Source organism: Suillus subaureus, assembly GCF_016647635.1.
Source record: "Suillus subaureus strain MN1 chromosome Unknown BJ212scaffold_59, whole genome shotgun sequence".
In the NCBI taxonomy this organism is placed as follows: domain Eukaryota; kingdom Fungi; phylum Basidiomycota; class Agaricomycetes; order Boletales; family Suillaceae; genus Suillus; species Suillus subaureus.
This window is the reverse complement of record NW_024538615.1, coordinates 110600-133485: the sequence shown is the minus strand read 5'-3', so window position 1 is coordinate 133485 and position 22886 is coordinate 110600. Positions and strand designations below refer to the sequence as shown.

Here is a 22886-nt window from a genome sequence, read left to right as displayed (position 1 = left end):
GATGCTGTATGGCAGAGGATCTGATTCCACTGGAGATGTTGCTTCATGAAGGGCAGGCCAAATCTCAAGTCCTGAAAACTTGAGCTTGGTCCCAGGTGACATTGGTACAGCAGGCAGTGTCCCTCCATGCCAGTATATATACAAAGACCTGGAAGCAAATAATGCAACTTGAGCTGGGGTAAGACTAGCTTCAGACATACAAACCACTGCTTTGGGAGCAGCTCAAAATCAGCACTGCCATCAGTGATCCAAATGCCTGAGGTCAGCGGAACAAGTCCCTTACTTGGTTCTGGTCTTTCAATGTGGACCTGGGGGGTCCAGATCACTCGTGGAATGAGGAATGTGAGTTTGGGCATGCTTGATGTATCCCATGCTCAGCTGATGGGACCCATCCAAAGTTTACTGAGTTCATTGGCTTTGGGCAAAGGCCCTACATGATTGATGGAAGGAAGAAATGACATTGGTCCAATTGGAGATGGATTGGACATATAACTTTTTCTTGTGGAAAGCAACCCAATGGGGCAACAGGATGCAGGAATCATTGGTGAAACACCTTCCAGGTCATTCATGCTACTCGGGAAGGCAATCCCAAATGTATTCATTACTGGCACAGGATGCCCAGGCAGCATTTCAAGACCTGCAGAGCAGGTTCATAGACACTCAAGATGAATGAACTTTTTTGCCAATGATATGAAACAGCTACTTCAACCCAAACATTGGAGTTTGAAAATTTTTATCCATCAACTGGTGGCTCATATCTTCACATCTGAACCAACTGGCATTGTGATTGTGATTTCCAGCTTCATACTCCTGCATTAGCCATGCCTGTATTGCAAACTCCTCCTGCATCCCCTTCTGATGCCATGGATTCTGGCAATGAATACTGACCCCTCACACTCAGTCTTGCAGATATTGCAGCCACAATGTTAATGGCTGCATCATGCATCTGAGCATCAATCTCCCAATATCAGATGGAGTCTGTCAACACTGAGGAGCCTTCTGCTGCTCAGATCATGCACTTTAAAGCTGGGCTGCAATGGGAGATTGCTGTAAGAGACTGATGACTGTGGTGGTCAATGCTGAGATTTCCAACAGACTTTTGTGACACCCATCCTGCAGTACTCAGCTGCAAGGCACATCATCTCAGTTATTCCAAACCTGGTCGCTCATATTCTTCAGTTGTTTTCCCAGCTCACCTGGAACACAGTTCTGGACCACATCTTTTCATCCCACTTATGTCTCTTTCATGATGTTGTGATCTGGGAGATCCCTCCAGGATTATATCTGGCTATGATACTGCATGGTGGATCAGACACACTGCAATCCCAGATGAATTATGGCAATGGGACCAGGTAATGGGTTGCTGTGTCTTTCACTACCAGCATTGGCTAGTAAGAACTATGAACAATTTCCTTGAGTGATGATTAATCTGTTCTAGGGTGGCATTGAGGATGATGGTCTGATTCTTCCTGAGCAGGTGGATAACACCTCAGTTCCATTACTGATGGGACTGAGGTGGCTTAGAGAATGCCTCCAGACATTGGTTGAGGAGCAAGAAGAGGGCATCAGTGAAAAGATGACAGAGATTGAAGTGTACACCGGCATCCTAACCAGATTGAAGAGAGGAAGAGGAGAGTAGTGCTAGTCCTTGAGTTCAGAATGTTGATGTCCAAACTCCATGAAAATGACATACAGTCTTCCAAATATCTAACCTAACATTATGTGCTGAGTCCTGAATACTGAATATCAAGTATCGAGTACAGACAATTGTATATCGCATTGTGAATGTGGACTCCCAAATATTGAGACCTGAATGGTGAATATTGAGTATCAAGTATTGAGATTCAGATATTGTGACCCAACTATTGAATATTGAGTCCCAAATACTGAGTCCCAAACATAGACTACCAAATCTCAACACCTGACCATCGAATATCAAGTTCTGAATATTGAGTCCCAAATATCAAGACCCAAATACCAAATACTGAGTCCCAAATATTGAATATCGAAACCTGACTTGATATTTGGGTGTTGATATTAGGGACTCAGTATTTGGTATTCAGGTGTTGATATTCAGGACTCGATATTCAGGACTCGATATTCGATATTTGGGACTCAGTATTTGGTATTCAGGTGTCAATAGTTGGGACTCAAATATTGACACCCAAATACCGAATACTGAATACCAAGTCCCTAATATTGAATATTGAGTCCTGAATATTGACCCCCAAATACTGAATACCAAGTCCCTAATATCAAATATCAAGTTCCAAATATCAACACCCGAATACCAAATACTGAGTCCCTAATATTGACACTCAAATATCGAGTCAGGTTTCGATATTCAATACTTGCTAGTTGGGACTCAATATTCAATATTTTGTATTTTGTATTTTGTATTTGGTATTTGGTATTTGGGGGTTGATATGAGGGACTTGATATTCAATATGAGGGACTCGGTATTTGGTATTCAGTATTTGGGACTTGATATGAGGGACTCAATATTCAATATTAGGGACTTGGCATTCAGTATTCAGTATTCAGGTGTTGATATTTGAGACCTGACTATGGAATGTCAAATTCTGAATATTGAGTTCCAAATGTCCACTATTGAGTATTGAGTATCGAATATTGACCATTGAGTGTTGAATATTGACCATTGAGTGTTGAGTTCTGGATATCGAGGCCTGAATATTCAAGATCCTGATATCTAATATCTGGTATTTGACAATAGGTGCTAACATGGGTAACTACACTTTCCACTTGTTTCATCTTTCACTGTTTGTAATCCACCCTAGCCCATCCACATGATGGAACCCCAGCATAAACATGAATGAAATCCCTCATATACCATGCCCAAGCAATCTGATCCCCTTCCACTGCATGAACCCCATGTCTCACAATCCTTCTGGAAAATGCAATCATGCCACCTGGATCATACCTGAACTCCAGCTGAAGGCTTGGCATGCTCATCCAAGCATTAGAATAATTCCCCACAGTAATGAGAATGTCAAAGCATTCAGGAATAGATAAATGGTCTTGATGATTGGGGGTTTCCTGATTGGAAATGATGGACAGGCTGTTAAACACAGATGCCCAGTACTGGAGAGTCTCTGACATCTTTGGCAGTTCCTTGCTTTCTGCCTTTTCTCCAAGGCTTGAAAAGGCTTGCAAACCTGCCCAGTACTGCTTGGGATGCATCACCCTGAGTGCCACTGTTGCAATGGCTGCTGGCCTCGCAATGGCTTTGAGGATCTTCTCAGAGGATGCCCCCTTCAATGATGTAGATACCTCTGGATCTGACTGATTCTAGGGGATTTGTGAGTTTGACTACCAAAATTACCATTGCATCAGATCCTACCTTGTGCCCCTGTTGAAACCATGCTGGAGACAAATTGATGCATCTGGGAGTTAAGACATCATTTTCCAAGCTTGGTTTGAACCACTCTTGATTAGTTCGCCAATTGCCATCAAGCTTGACACTTTTTTTGAGGATTGGAGCGAGCAAATCAGAGGCTGCCCAAATTTCCTTCTGTGGGCACCATTTGATGTTTAATATCCATCAAGTAACAATATATATTACACACCTGGGTGGCATCAGTCAGGGTGTCTGGGATGTACCATGTGATGATGGCACCGGATGCATCAAGAATTGTGGTGGGTATCTCCACCAACTTTGTGCCCTCATGGCCAGGGGGACACCTCTCAAGCAACTTCTCCTTTCTCTTTTTATTATGCCTGGTGTCCTTTGGGGAGATCAATTTGCTATATCTTGCAACATTGATCTGCATCTGAACTGTGATGAAGCAATTTGACTGATAAAACCAATTTTCTGAATCTGCAGGAAGACCCACTGGGATTTTTATATGCCTTTATCAGGCAATCAACCAATTGATTGCAAGCCATCACCAGATCAGTGTCTAGGTTTGGAGAAGGTATAACTGGGTCTCCTCCTGTCTTCTCTGCATTGAATTTCCATTTGGTATATTCACATGCCTCATGAGTGACAGTCAGGGCCCAAGTGTGCCAGAGGGTTATTTCAATATCAGAAGTGGAAGAAACAGTCATGATGGAATTGATCTTGGGAAATTGGACACCAAACCCTGCATGTCCACACTTTGGAGTTAAAGGGGGTGGAGATAGCAAGGATCAGATAAGGGAGCCTCACATGATGTTATTTTCCAAAGATGTGTTATCGTCCATTGCTCAATGAAATACCAGATGATTGGAAGTGTGCTGGATATCAGATATTTGTTTGTTGAGACCTGGGCCTCAGATCTCAGTACCCTTCACTCAATGTTTGGTAGTCAGAACTTGGCTTCTTGTAGGGCAATGCATGCTGTGTGCATTAGCTACTCAGTAGTCAGTGCTGCATGTTCACATCTCTACTGGGTGCTTGATTTTCTGGCACTTGTGACCTTCATCATTAGATGACTTTGAATTATTACCTCCTTTGATTTGGATTATATACAACTACCTACAAAACTCATACATTTTTATGACTTTTGAGTTTTGGGTTTTGGGTTTCAATATTTGGGGTTTGATGTTTGGGCTTTGGGACTCAGTACTCAGTGGTTCAAGTTTCGAAATTTGTTTTGATGTTCGAGTTTTGAGTTTCAGGTTTTGGGTGTCAGGTTTATGTTTATGTGTGATAACAACTACCTCACCCCACCCATCGATATAATATATATCACTACCACAGCCTATATGTCCATATGTCCATATAGTATACAAATACCTTGGCCCTTACATCTATGGGCCATCTTTCAAGGTATTGCTGGATTCTGAGTTGATAGGGCACTTGACTGTGTTGACTTTGATTGACATTGACAGGATCTGAGTCTGAATGTCATTGATGACTTGGATCAAAACTAGTGCAACAGCATTGCTCATATGTCCATATAGTATACCAATACCTCAGCCCATACATCTAAATAATATGTATCTAGGCCCACCCATCTATATGACATCCCCCTATGTCAGCCCACCTGTCTATGTAATATACCCCTATGTCGGCCCACCCATCTATATAATACATATTTCACTGCCCCATTGACCCACCCGTCTATCTAATATACCCCCACCTTGGCCCACCCATATATATAATAAATATTTCACCACCCCATCAGCCCACCCATCTATATCATAATATCTGCCATACATCTCTCTTCAGCCCAGCTGTCTATCATATATGCCTATCCTACTCTACATGTTGCCCAGATAGGCCCACCCATCTCCATCAGTAATAATATTTCTCCTGGCCCATCCATCATAGTTGGGGATATTGTTACCTTCAGCCCATGGTCTGCTGGCATGTATTATATGGGATGTTATGCACGTCCATTCACTCATATAATACAGAGATAGGTCACTGCAATATGTGTCTCAACTCTGCCTAGGCTGCTATGCTTTGCAAAGGCAAGTGCATTCAACCCAAGGGGAAGTGAGTGCAACACATCCACAGGTTGTACACACCCAGGTGAAGGCATGCACAGAGAGCGGTAGGGCGTGCGAAGCACAGGAAAGTTGTGCACTAATAGGTGAAAGTGCACAAAAGGCTAGGAATGTGATGGGGACTAAGGGAAGATGATGACTGATACTGATAGGTGTGAGAACCACAAATCCAATGGTGATAGGATGTGATTGCCAATAGCTATTGACTATGGCTCAAAATGCATAAACTACACTGAGGGATACTAAGGGATGCTAACTGGGAACTGAGTGGTAACTCCCTAAGTGATAAAAACACAAATGCTAACATGCAAAAGGCAACTAAGTGCATTCCCATGATGTGGTAAAGGTGAGGACTATGAACTATGAGAGAAACTGACTACTACTAGGAAAACTCTACAGCAAGACCTGGATGTGAGACAGAACTTGACCCAAAGGACAGCTACTGAGAGAGAGTCCTCAAAATGACTGAGGGAGACTCTGAAACTGAATGGGCGCTAGAGGATGCGCGAATGCTAGAAGAAGTGCAATTGAGATGCACACAAAAGCACACTGAGGCAATAGAAAGTAAGAGTGCACATGATGGGGGTCTAAAGTGTAGAGGAAAGGGCTATCTGGAAACTAAATCCAGTAAAGGAGGAATCAAGCTGGCATGAAGTGATCACATCTAGGCAGGTAGCATGTGAATTTGGACTTTTGGGGCTTTTAAACTTGCTCTAATGTGCAAACTACTGCTAATACACAGAGGTGGGGAGTGCTAGGATAATGTTCTCTAAAAAACTATAAGTCCTTTTTCTATATTGAGTACTAGGTGATACTTGTAGCACAGGAGTAAAGTGAGTAGATAGTGATATCTGTATGTAATGGCATCTAAGCATGTGTGTGTGTGCTTACAGCACTGTAATTGGTCCAGAAGATACATCAGAGTGATAAGAATATAATAAAAATGCACCAGTAGACCTTAGTAAGAACATGGATGGGTGAATGGACTGTAGTGGAGGACCTAGAGCAGGCATGTGGGACATGCAAGTGCATTTGTATGTGTGTGGTGGTTGTGCAATGAAGGTTCAACAGCTCTACTAGGCTTGCAGAGCTAAAGAAAGAAAGAGGACTCTCACTCTGGGGTGAGAGGAAGGTCTACTGACTCTCTAAGTGTTGGTTGAAAAGTGCCAGGTGATGTGTTCAACCCTTAAGGGAAGCAAGGAAAGCAAGATCCACTGGGTGACACCAGGTCAACTCTGGTGAAGTGCACACGCGGGAATGTCGAGCACATAAGAGCATGAAGCATGGGAATAAGGCACACACAATGTGTGAACATATAAAAGACTGATAGATGGTGTGAAGGCATGAACTAAGACTGCTGAATGGACTGGTGATGATAATGGACTGCCGCTAAGGACTAGGGTGATGACTCTGATGGATGCTAACTCATGATAATTCTGACTGCTAGATGACTACTGACATGATGGTGGTTGGTGTATAAAAACTTCCCCAGGCAACAGGTAAGCTGTGCCTAGGTGCACTCCCAGGGCTTGGAAGTGAATAGGGAGTGCTCTATGTATGTAAAATGATGTAAAGTAAGGGTCCATAATGAAATAAGAAATCATATGATACCAGAAATGGTCTGATATGAGAAATAAACAAAAAGGGACTCACTAGGGGACTGGTTGGATGATGGATGGATGCTCCAGGACACTGCGCAACAAAGGGCAATTGAGTGCAAGAAGAGTGTGCTAAGCACATGTGTGGGAATGCATTGTGTAGTGTGAGAAAGCATCATGCCTCTGGCATGATTCACAGGAAAGTCATAGATAGTGAGTCATGTGCTGTACCAATTGTCATGAGTTGTAATATGCATGATCTAAGCCTAGAGCAATCTCATTCTCTACAGTGTGTGTATAGGCTGAGTGAGGGAATGATATAGGGAATGATGCTGCAAGTTCATGCTGTGAACTGTATGCAGATACATCACAATATAGGGCTCTATGGGCATACAGAGACATGAGTCTCTACACCAGCATGACACAGTGGAGTTTCAAAATATGCCTGCTACTTACCAACACGTCTGTCATTCCGCACAGCTTTGAGCCAATGCTTGAGTGTGCTCAAGGGTAATGGATTCTTAAGCATTCACCTCTGAAGGACAATCCAACAGCCCTGCATTAGCACCAGGGCCCAAGATGTCAATTTGATGACAAAGCAAAACTGTTCTTACTGATGCCCTAGTGAGCTATCTAGCCACTCACCCCTCTAATTGTAGGATTCTATTCTATTCAGATAGGAAGAAAAAGATGGTAAATGTTGATGATAACCCCACAGGCATATGGAAAGTCTAATGTCTGTGCTCTCAAATCAGTGTCACACATTCATTTAAGGGCATAGGACCCTGTACACTGCTGGCATTATAATATTAGCTTTGGAGTGATGCAGTTAGACATTTCATGTATCATGGGGATCCACACTTGACACCAGGTTCAGTGGTCTGAATTGTACAAGAAAGCTAAATAGTATATTGAGACTATTACCATTCATCTGTGAAACTATCATCATCTTCACAGTCTGAGAACTCTGAGACAACCAAGCTAGTAAAGGTTCAACAACTCTGCTGGCTTACAAAGCAAAAGAAAGAAAGATGGCTCTACCTCTGGGGTGAGAGAAAAGCCTCTAACTCTCTAGGTGTTGGTCAAAGTGTGCTGAGTGATATGTTTGACCCTTAGGGAAAGCAAGGAAAGCAAAGATTCATGAAGTGACACCAGGTCAACTCTGGCAAAGTGTGATGAAAGTGTGTGCAGGAATATGAAGTGTGTAGGTGTGTGAAGCATGGGAATAAGACACATGCAGTGTGCAAACATATAAAAGACTGACAGATGTTGTGAAGACGTGAACTGAGAGTGCTGAGAGGAGATAATGATGATGGACTGTTGCTGAGGACTAGGGCAACACCTAATGGATGCTAACTCATGATGATGGATTCTGACTGCTAGATACTAACTGACATGATGGTGGTCACTTGCCTAGCAACAGGTAAGCTGTACCTAGGCATGCTCCTAGGGCTTGGAAGTAAACAGGGAGCACTGTATGTATGTAAGTGATGTAAGCAAGGGTCCATGACAAAATAATGTCATACAAATGCTAAATATGGTCTGATAGTGAGAATAAACAGAAAAGGATGCACCAGGAAACTGGTTGGATGATGGATGGAGGCTCTAGGATGCTGCATCACATAGTGCAAGAAAGTGTCGTGCCTCTGGCACATTTTGTAGGAAAGTCAGAGAGTGAGTGATGCACTGTACCAATTGTTGTGAGTCAAAATATGCATGATATATGCCTGGAGGAATCTCATTCTCTACACCAGCATCATCCAGTCCAAAGGCTTCCTTAGCTCCTGTCAATTCTGGCTCATTATCCCACTCAAGGATGTCCAATTGATGATGATGTCCAGTATCTAGAAGATATCATGTTTCCAACATGGATCATGATGAATAGCAACACATACCCATGCTGAGTCCTCCATTCACACCCCCCATATAACATGCATTGTTGGATTCCTCATGTGCAGGTAAGTCCTGATAATTATCCAACAGTGGGATAACTTCTTCATCTTCACTGTCTAGGAGCTCAATCTGTGGTGGCAGCTCATCAGTGCACTGCAACATTTTCAACAACTGGAAATAAATCTCCCAAGCCAATTGCTGTGTAACTGCTGGGCAACCCAATCCATCATAGAACTGTGAGATACATTCTCTGAACACCTCAGGAACCAGATCAAATACTTGATGTGAAGGCTTGATGTAGGTACTTCATACATGGTCTAGGGCCTCTTGTTCAAGTTGAATCTGTGTACAGGATTGATATTGGAATACTGTTGACAGTAGTGGTGATATATGTTATGAACCTTGAAATCCAAAGCACCAAAGTCTTCAGCTGCCTCATAGATAATATTTGGGATGCCATGTGGGAGAATCTGGATGAAAACATGAAAGATTCAATGATATGATAGTACTACAGAGCAAGAAAATGTACCTTGTTGTGGTTGAGCCATTTCATAGAGTTATTGATGCGATCCTAATAAGCATTAGCTCCTGCTGGAGCTGTGGAATAAAGACCCAACAGAAATTCAGTCTGAGCAAACATTTGAGCTGCTAGTGATGACATGGGACCTGAAAACATGACTCACACTTGAATGATGTTGTTAGTGTCATGCCAGCCTGCATTGACACCATGATTCACTGGTAGACTCTCAAAGCCTGGGGTAAAACAGTGATGTAGTTGATACCATGTAATCTCTGGCATGATGTTTTTCTTGCTTTGCATCTAGTGATGCTAGAGTGTGCCATGCAAGGCTGGGTCATGCCATTGCCACAACATCATGTGAGTGTTTGCAATGCTGAAATTCTCAGAACCAGGGTCACTTTGTGTTATCATAGGCATATCTATGAAATAAATCAGGCTACTGGGCCCCATGAACAATGCAAATTAACTTATGGCCAAGTTCCTTAAGCATATCAAGGTAATAGGAAAGAATCAACTGTGGATTTCTGTAAGAGTGCCAGACTTAGATCCACATAATATGGCCAGAGAATGGCTCAATACCTATATGCAGCCCCAGACCAAAATTAAGCCATTTATTGTGCTGATTGGCTGCAAACAAGTCATTCACACCAGCAGCCCAGAATTACCTTCTTCAAAGGTGATGTGCCTTATGCTCACAGACAAGATCAGGTTCAAACACAGCAAAGTATGATATTATGACACTCCTAAGATAAAAAAGAGTCAGCAACCTGATGCAGTATAGTCAGCACAGTCATATCACCTAGCTACACTTATATCCTGCTCATGATACAGTAAGCTTGCCAATTTGCATGCTCCCACATTCAGATAGATCACATGTAACTCAACCATTGCATTGTGGATAGACTCAATAGTATGCACTTGCTGATAGGTCTGTTGAAGGCCCATTGCTTTGTGGATTTTGGAAAATTTGGTATGTCTAGTGTTTAACATTACATTATGTGTGAGGAATAAAAACCCTGTGACTTACCTGATGTCTGTCATATCCCACAATCCGGACCCACATTCCATCATATTCCCACGCCTTCTGAGCCTACATCCAGACCCCACTTCATATCCAACTCATTCCCAGGTCCCCTTCCGCTGTGTGCTCCACACCTCAGCAGGATCAACTCTGTTCCAGATTTACCCCTGAGCTCCAGACCATCAGATCTCCACTGTTAGCCTGATCCATACCCCCCTGTCCCATCCACCCTATGCACACTCCATCCAGCAAGACATCCAGACTTCACCTCATCTCGGATTCTGGACTATATCCACCTTCTCATATTCTGGTCCTGTATTCACCTTGTCTTCCAGATTCCCAGATCTCTGGACCTCCGGATATTAATGCTGGACCTATTCCCACCCTCTGTCCAATATCCTATGCCTATCCCCATTTAGGCATCTCCACCTTTCTGGCTTTTGGTTACCTCTTCTTTCATCTTGCTTATTGATCCTTGTACAAGTCTTCATCTCCGAGTTCATTTAGTTATGTTCCATCTTACTTACTAATGTGTTTCCACATGCTTGTACATAGCCTTGCTCCTTTGCTTACTGATCCCCTCAGATGTTGTCCAGTATATAACCCCTGTAGATACTCCTGTAGTTCCTCAGTTTGAATATCAACTTAGACTTGCCCAATCCTCTCTTGGACTTTGGTCCACCTAAGTCTGTCCTACCCATCAGACCTAGGGATTGATTCCCTAGGCTGGAGCTCCACCTTTCTGGCACTTACCATCTTTCTGGACTTAGGTCCAATCCTTGTCTCTCTAACTCTACCTTAGGGTAGTCTACCTCTGTTTGTTTCTGTATCGGACTCTGTCCAATGTAGCCCCTATTCCTTCTGGACCTCTGGACCTCTGGACCTCCTGTCCTGTGCACTTCTGGGCGTCCTGTCCTTTGGACATTCCACCTTCTGTACCTTCAGATGTCTCATCCTCTGGACCTTCAGATGTCCCATCCTCTGGACCTTCAGTCCTCCTGTCCTCCATACCTCCAGACATCCTGTCCTCCTGTCCTCCATACTTCTGGACCTCTGGACATCCTACCCTTCCATCCTGTTTCCTGTAGAAGTACTACCTTGCAGTGGGAACTCTCCTGAGCACTTCCTGCATTCCTCTGGAACTCTCCTATGCTCCTCCAGAAGTCCTCCGGACTTCATCGGACCATCATTGGACTTCCTCTGAAATGAAGGGCACATACTTGGGTAAGGAGCACAGTGTATGAGCTGAGGCCAAGCCCCTCTGAGTTTGTCTCTCTCTCCTTTGAGCATGGTTCTTAACAGATCCTGTGTTATCATCTAGGTTCCTCATATGACCACACTGTATACAAAGCCAAAGTGGTAGGACTCACCCTAGCAGTTCAATTGTTAGCCATAGAGGATAACATCTTGTCCCCCATCCCCATCTTCAGGGACAACCAGGCCACTATCAAATCCAGTGATGTTTTTTCAATAAAATCAAGACACTATTTGATCAACCACTTTTGCAGTATGATAATAGATTTGAAGAAGGCCTGTCATGACCATTGGTTCAAAATTATGGTTAGATGGATATCAGGGCATAACAGAGTGGTATGAAATGAGCTGGCAGATCAGAAGGCCAAGCAAGCAGCTGTATCACATATGGAATCCAGCCCCAGACAGCATCTCCCCCCTTACCTTTGCAAAAGTGTTCTTCCTTGCAGTATATTGGCACTAGAATAAGCACAAAAACATGAATCATTTGAATGCTGGGCAAGATTTTGGAAAAATCACCTCAATATGAATGGACTGTCAGTCTGGACCCCAATATTCTTTAAGGATCACTTGTCTCACTTACTCAGCACCTCCCAAAATGACACATCAGCATGCTCCTCTGGCTCCATACCAGACATGTCTCTCTCAATCAGCATCTGTTCTATATTGGCAAGAGCCCCACACCTAACTGGCCACACTGTGAAGACACAGCAGAAACAATAGTACACTTCCTATCATCCTGTCCTCACTATATGCAAGTGCATCATGTCCTCACCTTCACTCTCTGTCATCATGCTTCCTCATTATCATTCTTGCTGTCCAATCCCAAGGCAAGTACACCACTCATTCAATATGTCAACAGTATGGGTCATTTATGAACAACCTTCAGTAATGTCTTCCCCAAACCTCATAAAGATAGATAATGATTAGCCCTTTCCACATAAGTAGATCCAGAGTAGACCTCTCACATGAAAGGCAGGTGCAGGTCACCAGCCTTCAAAACTCTCACTCAAAGATGACAGAAAATAGGACCCCATCAGGGAGATTATGACAGGAGTTGTTTGAGAAGGAATGGAAAACTATTTTTGATGAGAAAGGACAAGGGTGGATCATCACAGTTGCTAATTCCCTAGTGCCCACCCACCTGGCCCCTCAGTGCACTTGCAGCATGATATTTTCTCCCCTGTTATGCCTATAGACTCCACTCTCCATTACTTCCCTCATACCTGGTGTTACACCCAAATATATGTATCATCCACAGAAAATGCCAGGGACCAATCTTTCAAAAACTGCACAGTAATGGCCCATGGATTGGAAGACTCACACATCTAAAACAGCTGGCAGGAATGGTGGACTGGTGGGAGTCATCCCTTTACCAGGGCACTTGCAAAGTTGGAGATGCAGCAGGGACACAAGTGTTCCCCTTTTCTAGTTAGTAATGTCCTATGTAGGGTACTGTACCCCATGTGGACATGAATTGGATTTTTTCTAAAAAAAAAAAGGACATGGAGTGGATGAGAGAGGAGACTCAAGTCTGGACAGACAGGAATGAGCAAGAACTAAGTTGATATTTGAACTAAGGTGACAACAAATGATACAGGAGTTTATATACTGTAGATAACTAGCATAGGATCAGTCATCCAAGTCAGCAGGCTACTATACCAGTGTGTATAGAGGTAACCTGCTGGGTCAGCATGACACCTGCACTCATGCAACCCAAGCTCCATGATGCATTACCCCACCTAAAATAGGCAACTTCTCATTGTTGCACACACAACTATGAGAAACAGGAAGAACAATGTTACAGCCAGAAAACAATGTTCTATAGTAGTCTAGTTGTATGAATAAAACAAGCAACAAATTTTTGATATAAGCAAGTGGTAGATGAAGTTTTGAAAGCTTAAACATGCCTACCACTACTACTGCTAAAACTGGATTACAATTCTCTCTCATTGCTCATATCAATCACATTGGCATGCAACTCAAATACTTGTCTCAAAGCCTTACATTCAAGCCTGCAAACTCAACATATCAATTTGGTTTTGATAAAGATGATGTACAGGAAGAAGGCCTGTTTTACGCATTCAATTGCAATCTTGATGTTTGTTTTTCCACACACCAACTATGAAATGGTAATCCACTTGTCATTCACTGTGGAAACAACAAAATAGCCAGACTGGGATAGAGTGGAGTTAGCAAGCTTATGCAGATAATAACTTAAACCTGTAAAGAAAATATGTTACATCAGAATTAGATCACAAGAGACACTCGTTCCAGGGCATAATGTAAATCGTGATTTATGAGTTTCAAAGGGCTTGGTTTGTTGCCTGGGTGCCTAATCTGATGTGGAATCAAATCAGAATTCTAGGATCCTCACATCTGTTTTCTGTCAGGATTTAAACAAAAGCAGGTCTGATTATACTCTAGGTAGACATAATGAGGACTGCTTCTAAAATGCTTTCCTCACCAAATCCCGCTCGTCCATGCAAAATGATGAGCGAGCATTTGTCCCCCACCAACCAGCAGCCATGTTTCCCACCAACCAGGGAACCCAATGACGTCCCAGTGGTGTTGTGGGTCCAGTAAGTCAAGAAAGCCATCAACCAGCAAATAACCCATACCCTCAGCCATACAATGTGAGACCACCTCAGTTGTCACCGCTACCTATTGACAATGGAGCCTTGCCTCATGATGACCCATTTCTCGTGCATGGACAGCCAAACTCTGGACTGAATGCACTGCATCAGTTCAATAATAACTCAAACGAGACACCTTACTGTGGTCACAATCCTCACCCACCATTTGCATACAGTGATCCACCATTGCGTGCCCAATCAGTTGCCCCCCAAGTTGGAGGAACTCCACATAGTGGCTATCAACCATTGTTTTCAGTACCAAACCAACATGAACAGCTGGCTCACCCATACCAATGAGGTTACAGCAACAGTCCAGACCAATCTCCAGGACTTAATGCTGTGATCGCACAGCTGCTTGCAGAGGTCCAATGCCTATCAGAACCAATGAACCTGCAGCATGTCACAAATAACCAGCTGCTTGCCTTGAATCAGCAACTTGAAAACTTGAATCAACAGCTTGTTGAATCAAACCAACAACTCACCATGCATGTCAAAGCAATTGAATTGATCCAAGCCAAGAGTAAGAAATGATGGTTGCTTTCCCTCACTGACCGTTTCATGTTTGAACTTTGAAGAGCTTGCCTGTGCCTTACATTTTAATTTAGTTCCTGCGAACAGTGCATACTAAAGATGTCTTACCTGTACTGGTTGTTGGTTGAGGTCTTCACTCTTGGGCTCTGTGACACTATCATCCTCTTGAGTGGAAGTTGGCCTTTTGAGGGAGACTTTGGTGGGGCAGTTATGGTCAGAGACTTTAATTGCAATCTCGATGGTCTAATGACAGGTATGTGAGCCAATGAAACTGTAACTTGAAAATACGTACCATGGGGCCAGCCTCCTGCCTACCAAAGGTAAGAGATAGTTCTTTAAAATCCTCCGGAACCATAAGCTTGATGATTTGGCCTACTTGACTTTGGTTCATGGTAACTTGTGGGGACTTAGTGAAAAAAGCTGTTAGAAGCTCACCTGAACATGTCAAGGGTCAGAATTTGAACATAAACACTTTTCTGAGGTGGGTTGCAATAGAGGTACAAAGTATAAAGAGAAGAAAATTATGGTCTGGAACAAGCACACTTCCTGACCCGAATATGGTTTGCTTACATGTGTCGAATGTAATGAGATGTCTATTTAGATTCAGATTTATTTTTCACCCACACCTCAGAGTCTCAGAAACTTCACAAGTCAGGTTTTAGTCTACTTTACAACTTGGGTTGGTATTAGCTCGGATTATACCCATAATCAGGGTTAGTTTTACCCCTGGCTAAAAAGTTGTTTCTGCAGTGATTGTTGAGCACATGAATTGTTTTGAGAATTTGATAAAGATGTTCAAATGACTGCCCAAGGAATCATCACCTGCTGATTGAACTTTCATTTGTGACATCTGACTTGAGTGGTTAATCAATGCCACTAAGGCTGCACAGGCCAATATCCAAAAAAAGTAAGTTATCATTGTCAGTATATGCCTGTGACTGAAGGTAATTAAATACCAGGAGACAAGCAGCAAGCTTTTCCAACACAGAGAGCAATGATGATGTCATTATACTTTCATCTTTACCATGGAAGTGACTCCTCCAATTGCATCAGAGTCATCATTACTCATTCAAGTTAATCATCCACTGAATACCATGGATAACAAGACCCCTGTAGTGTGTATGCCTCCAACTCTCAAGCAGCAGACTCTGTTTGGACTAGAATAGAAGAAAATCATTGGCAAGGAGCTCAGAATGCAGACCCTACAAGAATTTGAGATTGCTTGGAAGGGGATTGTTGCCAGACAAGAGTATGAGGAGAATGAGGTAAGAGCATGAGAAGAGAAGAAGTGGATGGGGAATAGGGAATGGCAGTAGCATTACTGAAAGAGGCTGTGTATAGATTGGATTGTAGATAAAGGAGCTGAGAGACATGAGAACTTGAAGGAGAAGCTCATTGGCCATCAGCACAGTGTCCAAGAGATTGCTGATCTATCTGCTATGCCACAAGAGTCAACAGGCAGCTGGAAATCACATTGAAATGGCAAGCAGAAGTTCAGCACACTCAAAATGATGAAAGAGGTGAGTAAAGCCTGTGTTTGTAGCAATGAAACACACACTAACTACACATAGCAGTGGATGCAGTTTATCTTAAAACCATATGCCAAATATGTGATTGAAGAAAATGAACTTCTGGATGATCAAAAGTCAATTCTCCTCCTTGATTGCTACCCAGTGAAGGCGAGGAATTTGGATGTGATGATGGGGGAAACTAATGACAAGAACTCTTCAGAGCTCCTCTGGACATGAGTCAAACTTGACCCAAGGGAATTGCTACTGAGAAAGGATTCCTCTAAAGATTTAAAGATTTGAGGAGGAATGCCAAGAACTAGCTCTCAACAGAGGACCTGGTGAAACATGAGTATGAAATGCAATGATAAGGGCCAAAGTGTACTGGATGCATGTTAAGGTTGTACTCAAAGGGTAACTGGATCCAAAGGGCTTCAGCCTCAGCTCATGTGCTGTGCCCCTTACCCAAGTATTGCCCCTTATTTCAGGAAGGCAAGACTAGTGCATCTGGAAGGTTGGACAAGTAGCATAGTGGATCTGGATGACTTCTGGATGAGGGTTAAGTATTGTAGGGCTAATCCGGACGAGTCCAGACTAGAAATTAATGGTAATGGACTGTTGGAGACAGAGGCGGATACGGATAGACTATAGGAATCAATCCTAAGTCTTGGAGGGTGACAAGAGTAGAGATACTCAAGTCCAGAGGACAGGAATGAGCAGAACTAAGATGATATTCAAACTGAGGTACTACAGAAAGTTACAGGAGGTTATATACTATAGGTATCTAATGGAATGATCAATCAGCAGAGTCTGAGGCTATGTATGAAGCATGTGGATAGTCTATTGGTAAGTAGAAATGGTTCACAAATCATGAAACAGAAATGAAACATAAGTAGCGGATAAGGGAGCAGGACAGATATACAGATAACCAAAATACCGGAGTTAGGGGGTTACCAAAAGGAGATGAGTGCTGGTTGTGGATTTGGATAAGTTGTGGACTGGACCGGACGAGTGGACAGGTTGAATGACGAGATGTTGGAGGGAGATAAGATGTGGATAGGATCAGAGATAAGATGTGGATCTGAGATGAGATAAGGGTTGGATCTGAGATCCAGATATGCAGATATGACAATGCAACAGATATGTGAAAATGCATGCCTCATGACTAGATGGACCTAGCCTCTAGATCTTAAAGTGGACAATAATGCTCTCTCCCTTGAATTGGTGGGAGATGATAGAGAAAATGTGATTTTTAGATGCTGGTGTGTGAAAGTTGATAAGGTGATTCTCAATTCAGTTACTAGCTGCTACTCTGAGGGATGCTTGTGGAAGGGAAGTGACTAACTAAAAATTTACCTAGAGACATGTAACATCTTGTAAGCATGTTACCAGGCTTTGGAAGTGAATAGGCAGTGGTAAATATTGTAAGTGATGTAACCAAGTAAAAATAATGAAACAGTGAGTAACTGTATACCATTGTTAAGAATCATGCTCAAGGGAGAGAGAAACTGACTTAGAGGGGCTTGGCCTCAGCTTGTATGCTATGCCCCTTACCTGAGTATGTGCCCTTTATTTCAGATGAAGTCCAAAGGACTCCCAGAGGCTGGCTACTCTGGTGGAGCATGGGAGGATTTCCAGAAAAGCACAGGAAATATCCAGAGGAGCATGGGAGAGTTCCAGAGGAGTATAAGAAGTTCTCAAAGGAGTTCTTACTACATAGGAAGTGAAGAGACCCCAATGTAATACCTCTAGAAGAAACAGGATGGAAGGATAGGAGGTCCAGAAGGAATAGGGGCTACATTGGACAAAGTCCAATGTAGAAGCAAACAGAGGTAGACTACCTTTAGGTAGAGTTGGAAAGACAGGAAGTGAACCAAAGTCCAGAAAGAGGGTAAGTGCTGGAAAGGCAAGACTCCAGCCTAGGGAAGCAATCCCTAGACTTGAGACAGAGACATGAAGGACAAATCCAAAGATCTGGATTTCCAGCCTAGGGAATCCACCCCTAGGCCTTATGGAAAAGAACAACACTCAGATGGACTGAAGTCTGGAAGAAGATTGGACAAGTCTAAGTTGATATTTAGACTGAGGACTCTACTAGAGTTGTATAGGGGTTTTATACTAGAGGATATCTGAGAGGATTAGTAAGCAAAGGGATAAGGCTATGTATGAGCATATGGAAACACATTAGTAAGTGAAACAGAACATAAGTAAATGAACTTGGAGATGAAACTAGTACAAGGATCAATCAGCAAGATGGAAACTGAGATAACTGAGAACTGGAAAGGTGGAGAATCTTGGACACAGGGTGGGAATAGGTCCACAGATAGTAACAGTTAATATCTGGAGATCTGAGGATCCACAAGGCAAGGCAGAAACAGGACTGAGATTTGTGAGGAGGTAGATGTAGTCTGGAATCTGAGGGGAGGTAAAGTCCAGGTGTCTTGCTGGACAGAATGCACATAGGGTGGACAGAATATGAGTGTATGGATCAGGCTAGTAGTGAAGATCCAGAGCTTAGGGGTAATTCCATAGCAGAGCTAATCCTGCTAAGATATGAAGCACATGGTGAAAGGGAATTTGGGAATGAGTTGGAGGTGGGATCTGGATGTAGGCTTGGAAGGTGTGGGAATATTATGAGATCTAGGTCCAGCATACAGGATATGACAATCATATATGGATCTGTGATATGTGATCAGAGTAAAAATAGATGAAACACATACCAATAGACCTTGGAGGATGAGGACAGGACATGTGGATGGTTAGTGACAGGGATGTGAAAGTATACCAAAGTGTGTAACATCATGAATGCTGCGCATGTATCACTCATCTTGGAGGGCCTCAGTGCAAAGACCAAATTGCAAAAATGCACCTATTATATGCCTGTAGAGAATAGAGTCTCTATACTGGTGCACATTGGCAAAGAATTTTGAGTCCATGTTTTCAAGGAATTCCCTAACATCTTTCTCATTGTTATCCCTGCCAATTGTAAGTTGCAGAATCATTGTTTTCTACCAGTATTACTGAACATTGATTCACTGTAGGTACAGGCATTTTCTAGCCAGCAGATGTAGGACTGCAACGTGTCATCAAACACTTTCTACATCAAGAAGCACTGCAATTCCTTGTAGACAGCCATGCAGCTCAGATCAGATCAAATTCACAATATCATTACCAGTTCTTCATAATGCCTCTGTTCAACTTGTTGTTAATGTCTGGAATTACATGCAGATTTCAAACAGCAGCAAGCTTGTGTAAAAGGTAGTTCAAAAAAATGTGATATGTATGTTATACTAACACTAGTATCACCAGGCATGGGCAAAATGTACTGCAAATGAATGGAATCTGTCTGCCAAGTGCCTTACCAGCAAAAAGGCAAAAGCTGCACTGGGTGAGTTCATGAAGAATAATGCTGACTTCTGTGCAGAGATTAATGTGAAGATTGGAGATGTTTATTGAATTGAGGAAGAGAACCCAATGGAAGATGTTGATGTGCACAGTGACACTGATGTTCCCTTGTGTTTGGACATTTTTCAGGCAGTAGGGATAGAATTACCCAGTGGAAATGGTCTTGTAGGGCAGGGCTATTGTGTGGATCCTGCCATGCTCATAGAAGATGAAGACACAGGATTCTATCACTCAGGAGGTGACATGAAAAGCATTTGGGCTCATTGAGAGGATGGAAAATCATGGGAGGAAGCCCTGCAGTGCTAGATTACAATTGCTTTGTGACATACTCTGCACTTATACAACCCACCCACTGTTATACATTACAGTACATGAAATAAGCAACTATGAGGATGTGTGCTGCATGTTATGGTTGCATCCATACATACCAGTACAGTATATGTAGTGCATATGGTCAGCTTTTAAAAAAAAATCCAATTATTGTCCATGTGAGGTACAGTACCCTATGTAGGACATTACTAACTAGGAAAAGGGGGATACCTGTGTCTCCTGCCATGTCTCTGACTTTTCAAATACCCTGGTAGAGGCTATGCCTTTACCAGTCTGCCATTTCCACTGGTTGTTTTAGATGTGCAAGTCTTCCAATCTATAGGACCATTGCTATACAGTTCATAAGGTGATGGTCACTGTTGTTTGTTGTGGATGATACAAGTACTCAGGTGTGAAACCAGGTACAAAGGGAATAATGGAGAGTAAAGTTTAAAGAAATGAGAGAAGGGTATATCTTGCTGTGAGCATGCTAATGGGCTGGTTGGGTGGATGCTAATTTGTTGGCAATTAAGATAATTTACCCTCATCACTTTTCCTCACATTAAATATAAAACCTATGAACCACTTCCACTCATCCGACTTCTTCTAAGTTCTCCATTCAGGTCACTGAAAGGGTCCTATTCCCTGTTGTCTTCAAGTAAGAGATATATGAATAGGTGGCCTGCTCCTGTTGTCAATAATAAAAGTTATGTTGAGATTATCTGTATGAAAGTGGCTAATCATTATTTGTTCTTACTGCTTGGTGGAGGTATATTACCAAATGTAGCATGCATATGACTGGTGCTGTTGACATAGTGAATGAGCAGGGCACTTGCTTTATGATTGGACAGCAAGAATAGCAGTGAGAAGGCACATCAATGAAGAATTGAAGTGAGAATGTGACATGCTTGCACATAGTGGGGGCAGGAGAGTAAGAGGTGGAGCACTGTTTCCTCCATGTCTTTACAGTGTGGACATATGGTCAGTTTATTAGTAAGTGCAACTGATCAAGTAAGATGAAACTGGATATGAAAACAAAGGATGGATCAGTAATCAAAGCAGATATGTATACAACCAGATACTGGAGATAGGGGGTGTCTATATGTGGAAGCATGCAGGATTAGGTTTGGGTCCAGAAATAATGGAAAGAATTGGTATGGACATAAAGTGGAAATGGTCAGGGATCCAGATCTGGATGTCTGGATATGACAAAAGGACAATACATCATGGTTCCAATGGATAGGCACTGTCTGCCCAAACTCAATTACCATCAGGCAGAAAATTAGCACACTTTATATAGAGGCAAGTAGATTGAAAAGCAAATGCATCTTGGACACTTCCAGGATAACTAAGAGAGTGGTCAACAATCAGGAGGTTATAAGACAAAATGACTACCTAGAATTAAATTAGTTTTTACACATGAAGATGAAAAAAAATACCTGATAGCCAAGGGAATACTTAGACTTCATATTATAAAATGTCTTATCATAATAACCAGATTTCATGAACAGATCCATGATTGAGCCATCAATGGCTAGAAAGCCATCTCTCCACTCTGGACAAGTATGTGACTCAGCAAATTTATAAGCTAGGTCACTATCCTTAGAGTCACCTGCTAGGAAGCAGATAAACTGATCATGGGCATTAAGTACTACAACTATTACACAATTAGTGCAATTGACCACTGACCTGATGCTCATACCTACCCATCGAGTGATATCCTCAAAAGTAATGGTATTGTCATAGTGGCCTGCATGATTCAGAAAAATAGCAAGCTGGATGGAGATGGGAAGCTGGGAATTGTCAGACTGGTTCTAGAAAATAGGGTAATTAGAGATATGATTGAGAATATCATCAGAGATCTCTCAGTTGACACAAAGCTTCTGCTGAAACAAGTGAGGATGGTGTCATAGACATTCTGGCTACAGCCTTGTATGACCTGGTTTTCATACTGATGATAGACTACCTAAGATATGTCTCCCTTTTTTATTTTCCTTAGATTAAGGTTCGCACTTTTGCTGCTTACATAATTATCTTCCCTTTACCTAGGACTTTACAGTCATTACCTAGTTTTACCTGGTTTCCAGTTCTTGGTTGATCCCTATTCACCTGGGTTATTTAGTAGCATCACCTAGTTGCAGCCTTTCTAGTTATAGCTTCTCAATTTACCAGATAGCTCCTGGAACACATTTTCTGTCCTTAGTTTTGCTAGACCTTTTTCACTCCCTACCTTTGAGCCTCAGCCTAATCAGTGATCCCTTTGGGTTGTATGTTCTTGCTTGCAGGAGTAGTAGCTAGGAAGAGCACTAGATTGACTTACATTTTTGACTGGTCTATTGAATTAGCAGGTCAGACATACTGTTGTGTCACCATAGTGGTGTTCCTCATAATGAACTAGCATATGAAGCTAGGGTGCTTATGAAGGAGGCTCATCAGGCACAGCAATATTATTGGATTCATATCTGAAATTCCTATCATAGGAGAGAGGGAGGATGGGGGGCCAGAAGACAGACTGATAGTATCATCATCATCTCAAGTAGCAAGTGAGTCCAAGTCAGAGTTGGTATCAAACTCAAAGTCTGACCAGTTATTGAGGATATCCTGATACTGCAACTTGGCTAATAAAAGTATAGCCTAATTAACAGCATTTAAGATGTGTTTATATGTGGATTGATAAGGCATAGTGCTAGGAAATTCATGGTATGATATCTTATCAGCTTATCTGATTTCCAACTGATCTATTGGAGTTTAAATCTC

The 22886-nt window shown here is 42.4% G+C and overlaps 4 protein-coding genes across 4 annotated transcripts; 1 reads left to right on the top strand and 3 right to left on the bottom strand.

The window, feature by feature from the left end:
• Positions 1–2775: 2775 nt before the first annotated feature.
• Positions 2776–4068, bottom strand: BJ212DRAFT_1304339 (uncharacterized protein; the record flags this gene model as incomplete). The annotated part of the gene is made up of 5 exons (XM_041333577.1): positions 2776–2908; positions 2942–3309; positions 3362–3532; positions 3588–3796; positions 3855–4068. The coding sequence occupies 5 exons, from the start codon at positions 4066–4068 to the stop codon at positions 2776–2778; spliced, it is 1095 nt and encodes a 364-aa protein (XP_041186887.1).
• Positions 4069–8657: 4589 nt separating this feature from the next.
• BJ212DRAFT_1486739 (uncharacterized protein) lies at positions 8658–9107 on the bottom strand (the record flags this gene model as incomplete). The annotated part of the gene is made up of 2 exons (XM_041341157.1): positions 8658–8896; positions 8948–9107. 2 exons carry the CDS (start codon positions 9105–9107, stop codon positions 8658–8660), a joined length of 399 nt encoding a protein of 132 aa, XP_041186886.1.
• Positions 9108–14531: 5424 nt separating this feature from the next.
• On the bottom strand, positions 14532–15298 carry BJ212DRAFT_1304338 (uncharacterized protein; the record flags this gene model as incomplete). Its single annotated transcript, XM_041333576.1, has 5 exons — positions 14532–14612; positions 14662–14748; positions 14929–14964; positions 15016–15150; positions 15200–15298. The coding sequence occupies 5 exons, from the start codon at positions 15296–15298 to the stop codon at positions 14532–14534; spliced, it is 438 nt and encodes a 145-aa protein (XP_041186885.1).
• A 1117-nt stretch (positions 15299–16415) lies between these two features.
• BJ212DRAFT_1486737 (uncharacterized protein) lies at positions 16416–16655 on the top strand (the record flags this gene model as incomplete). Its single annotated transcript, XM_041341156.1, has 2 exons — positions 16416–16427; positions 16482–16655. 2 exons carry the CDS (start codon positions 16416–16418, stop codon positions 16653–16655), a joined length of 186 nt encoding a protein of 61 aa, XP_041186884.1.
• Positions 16656–22886: the final 6231 nt, after the last annotated feature.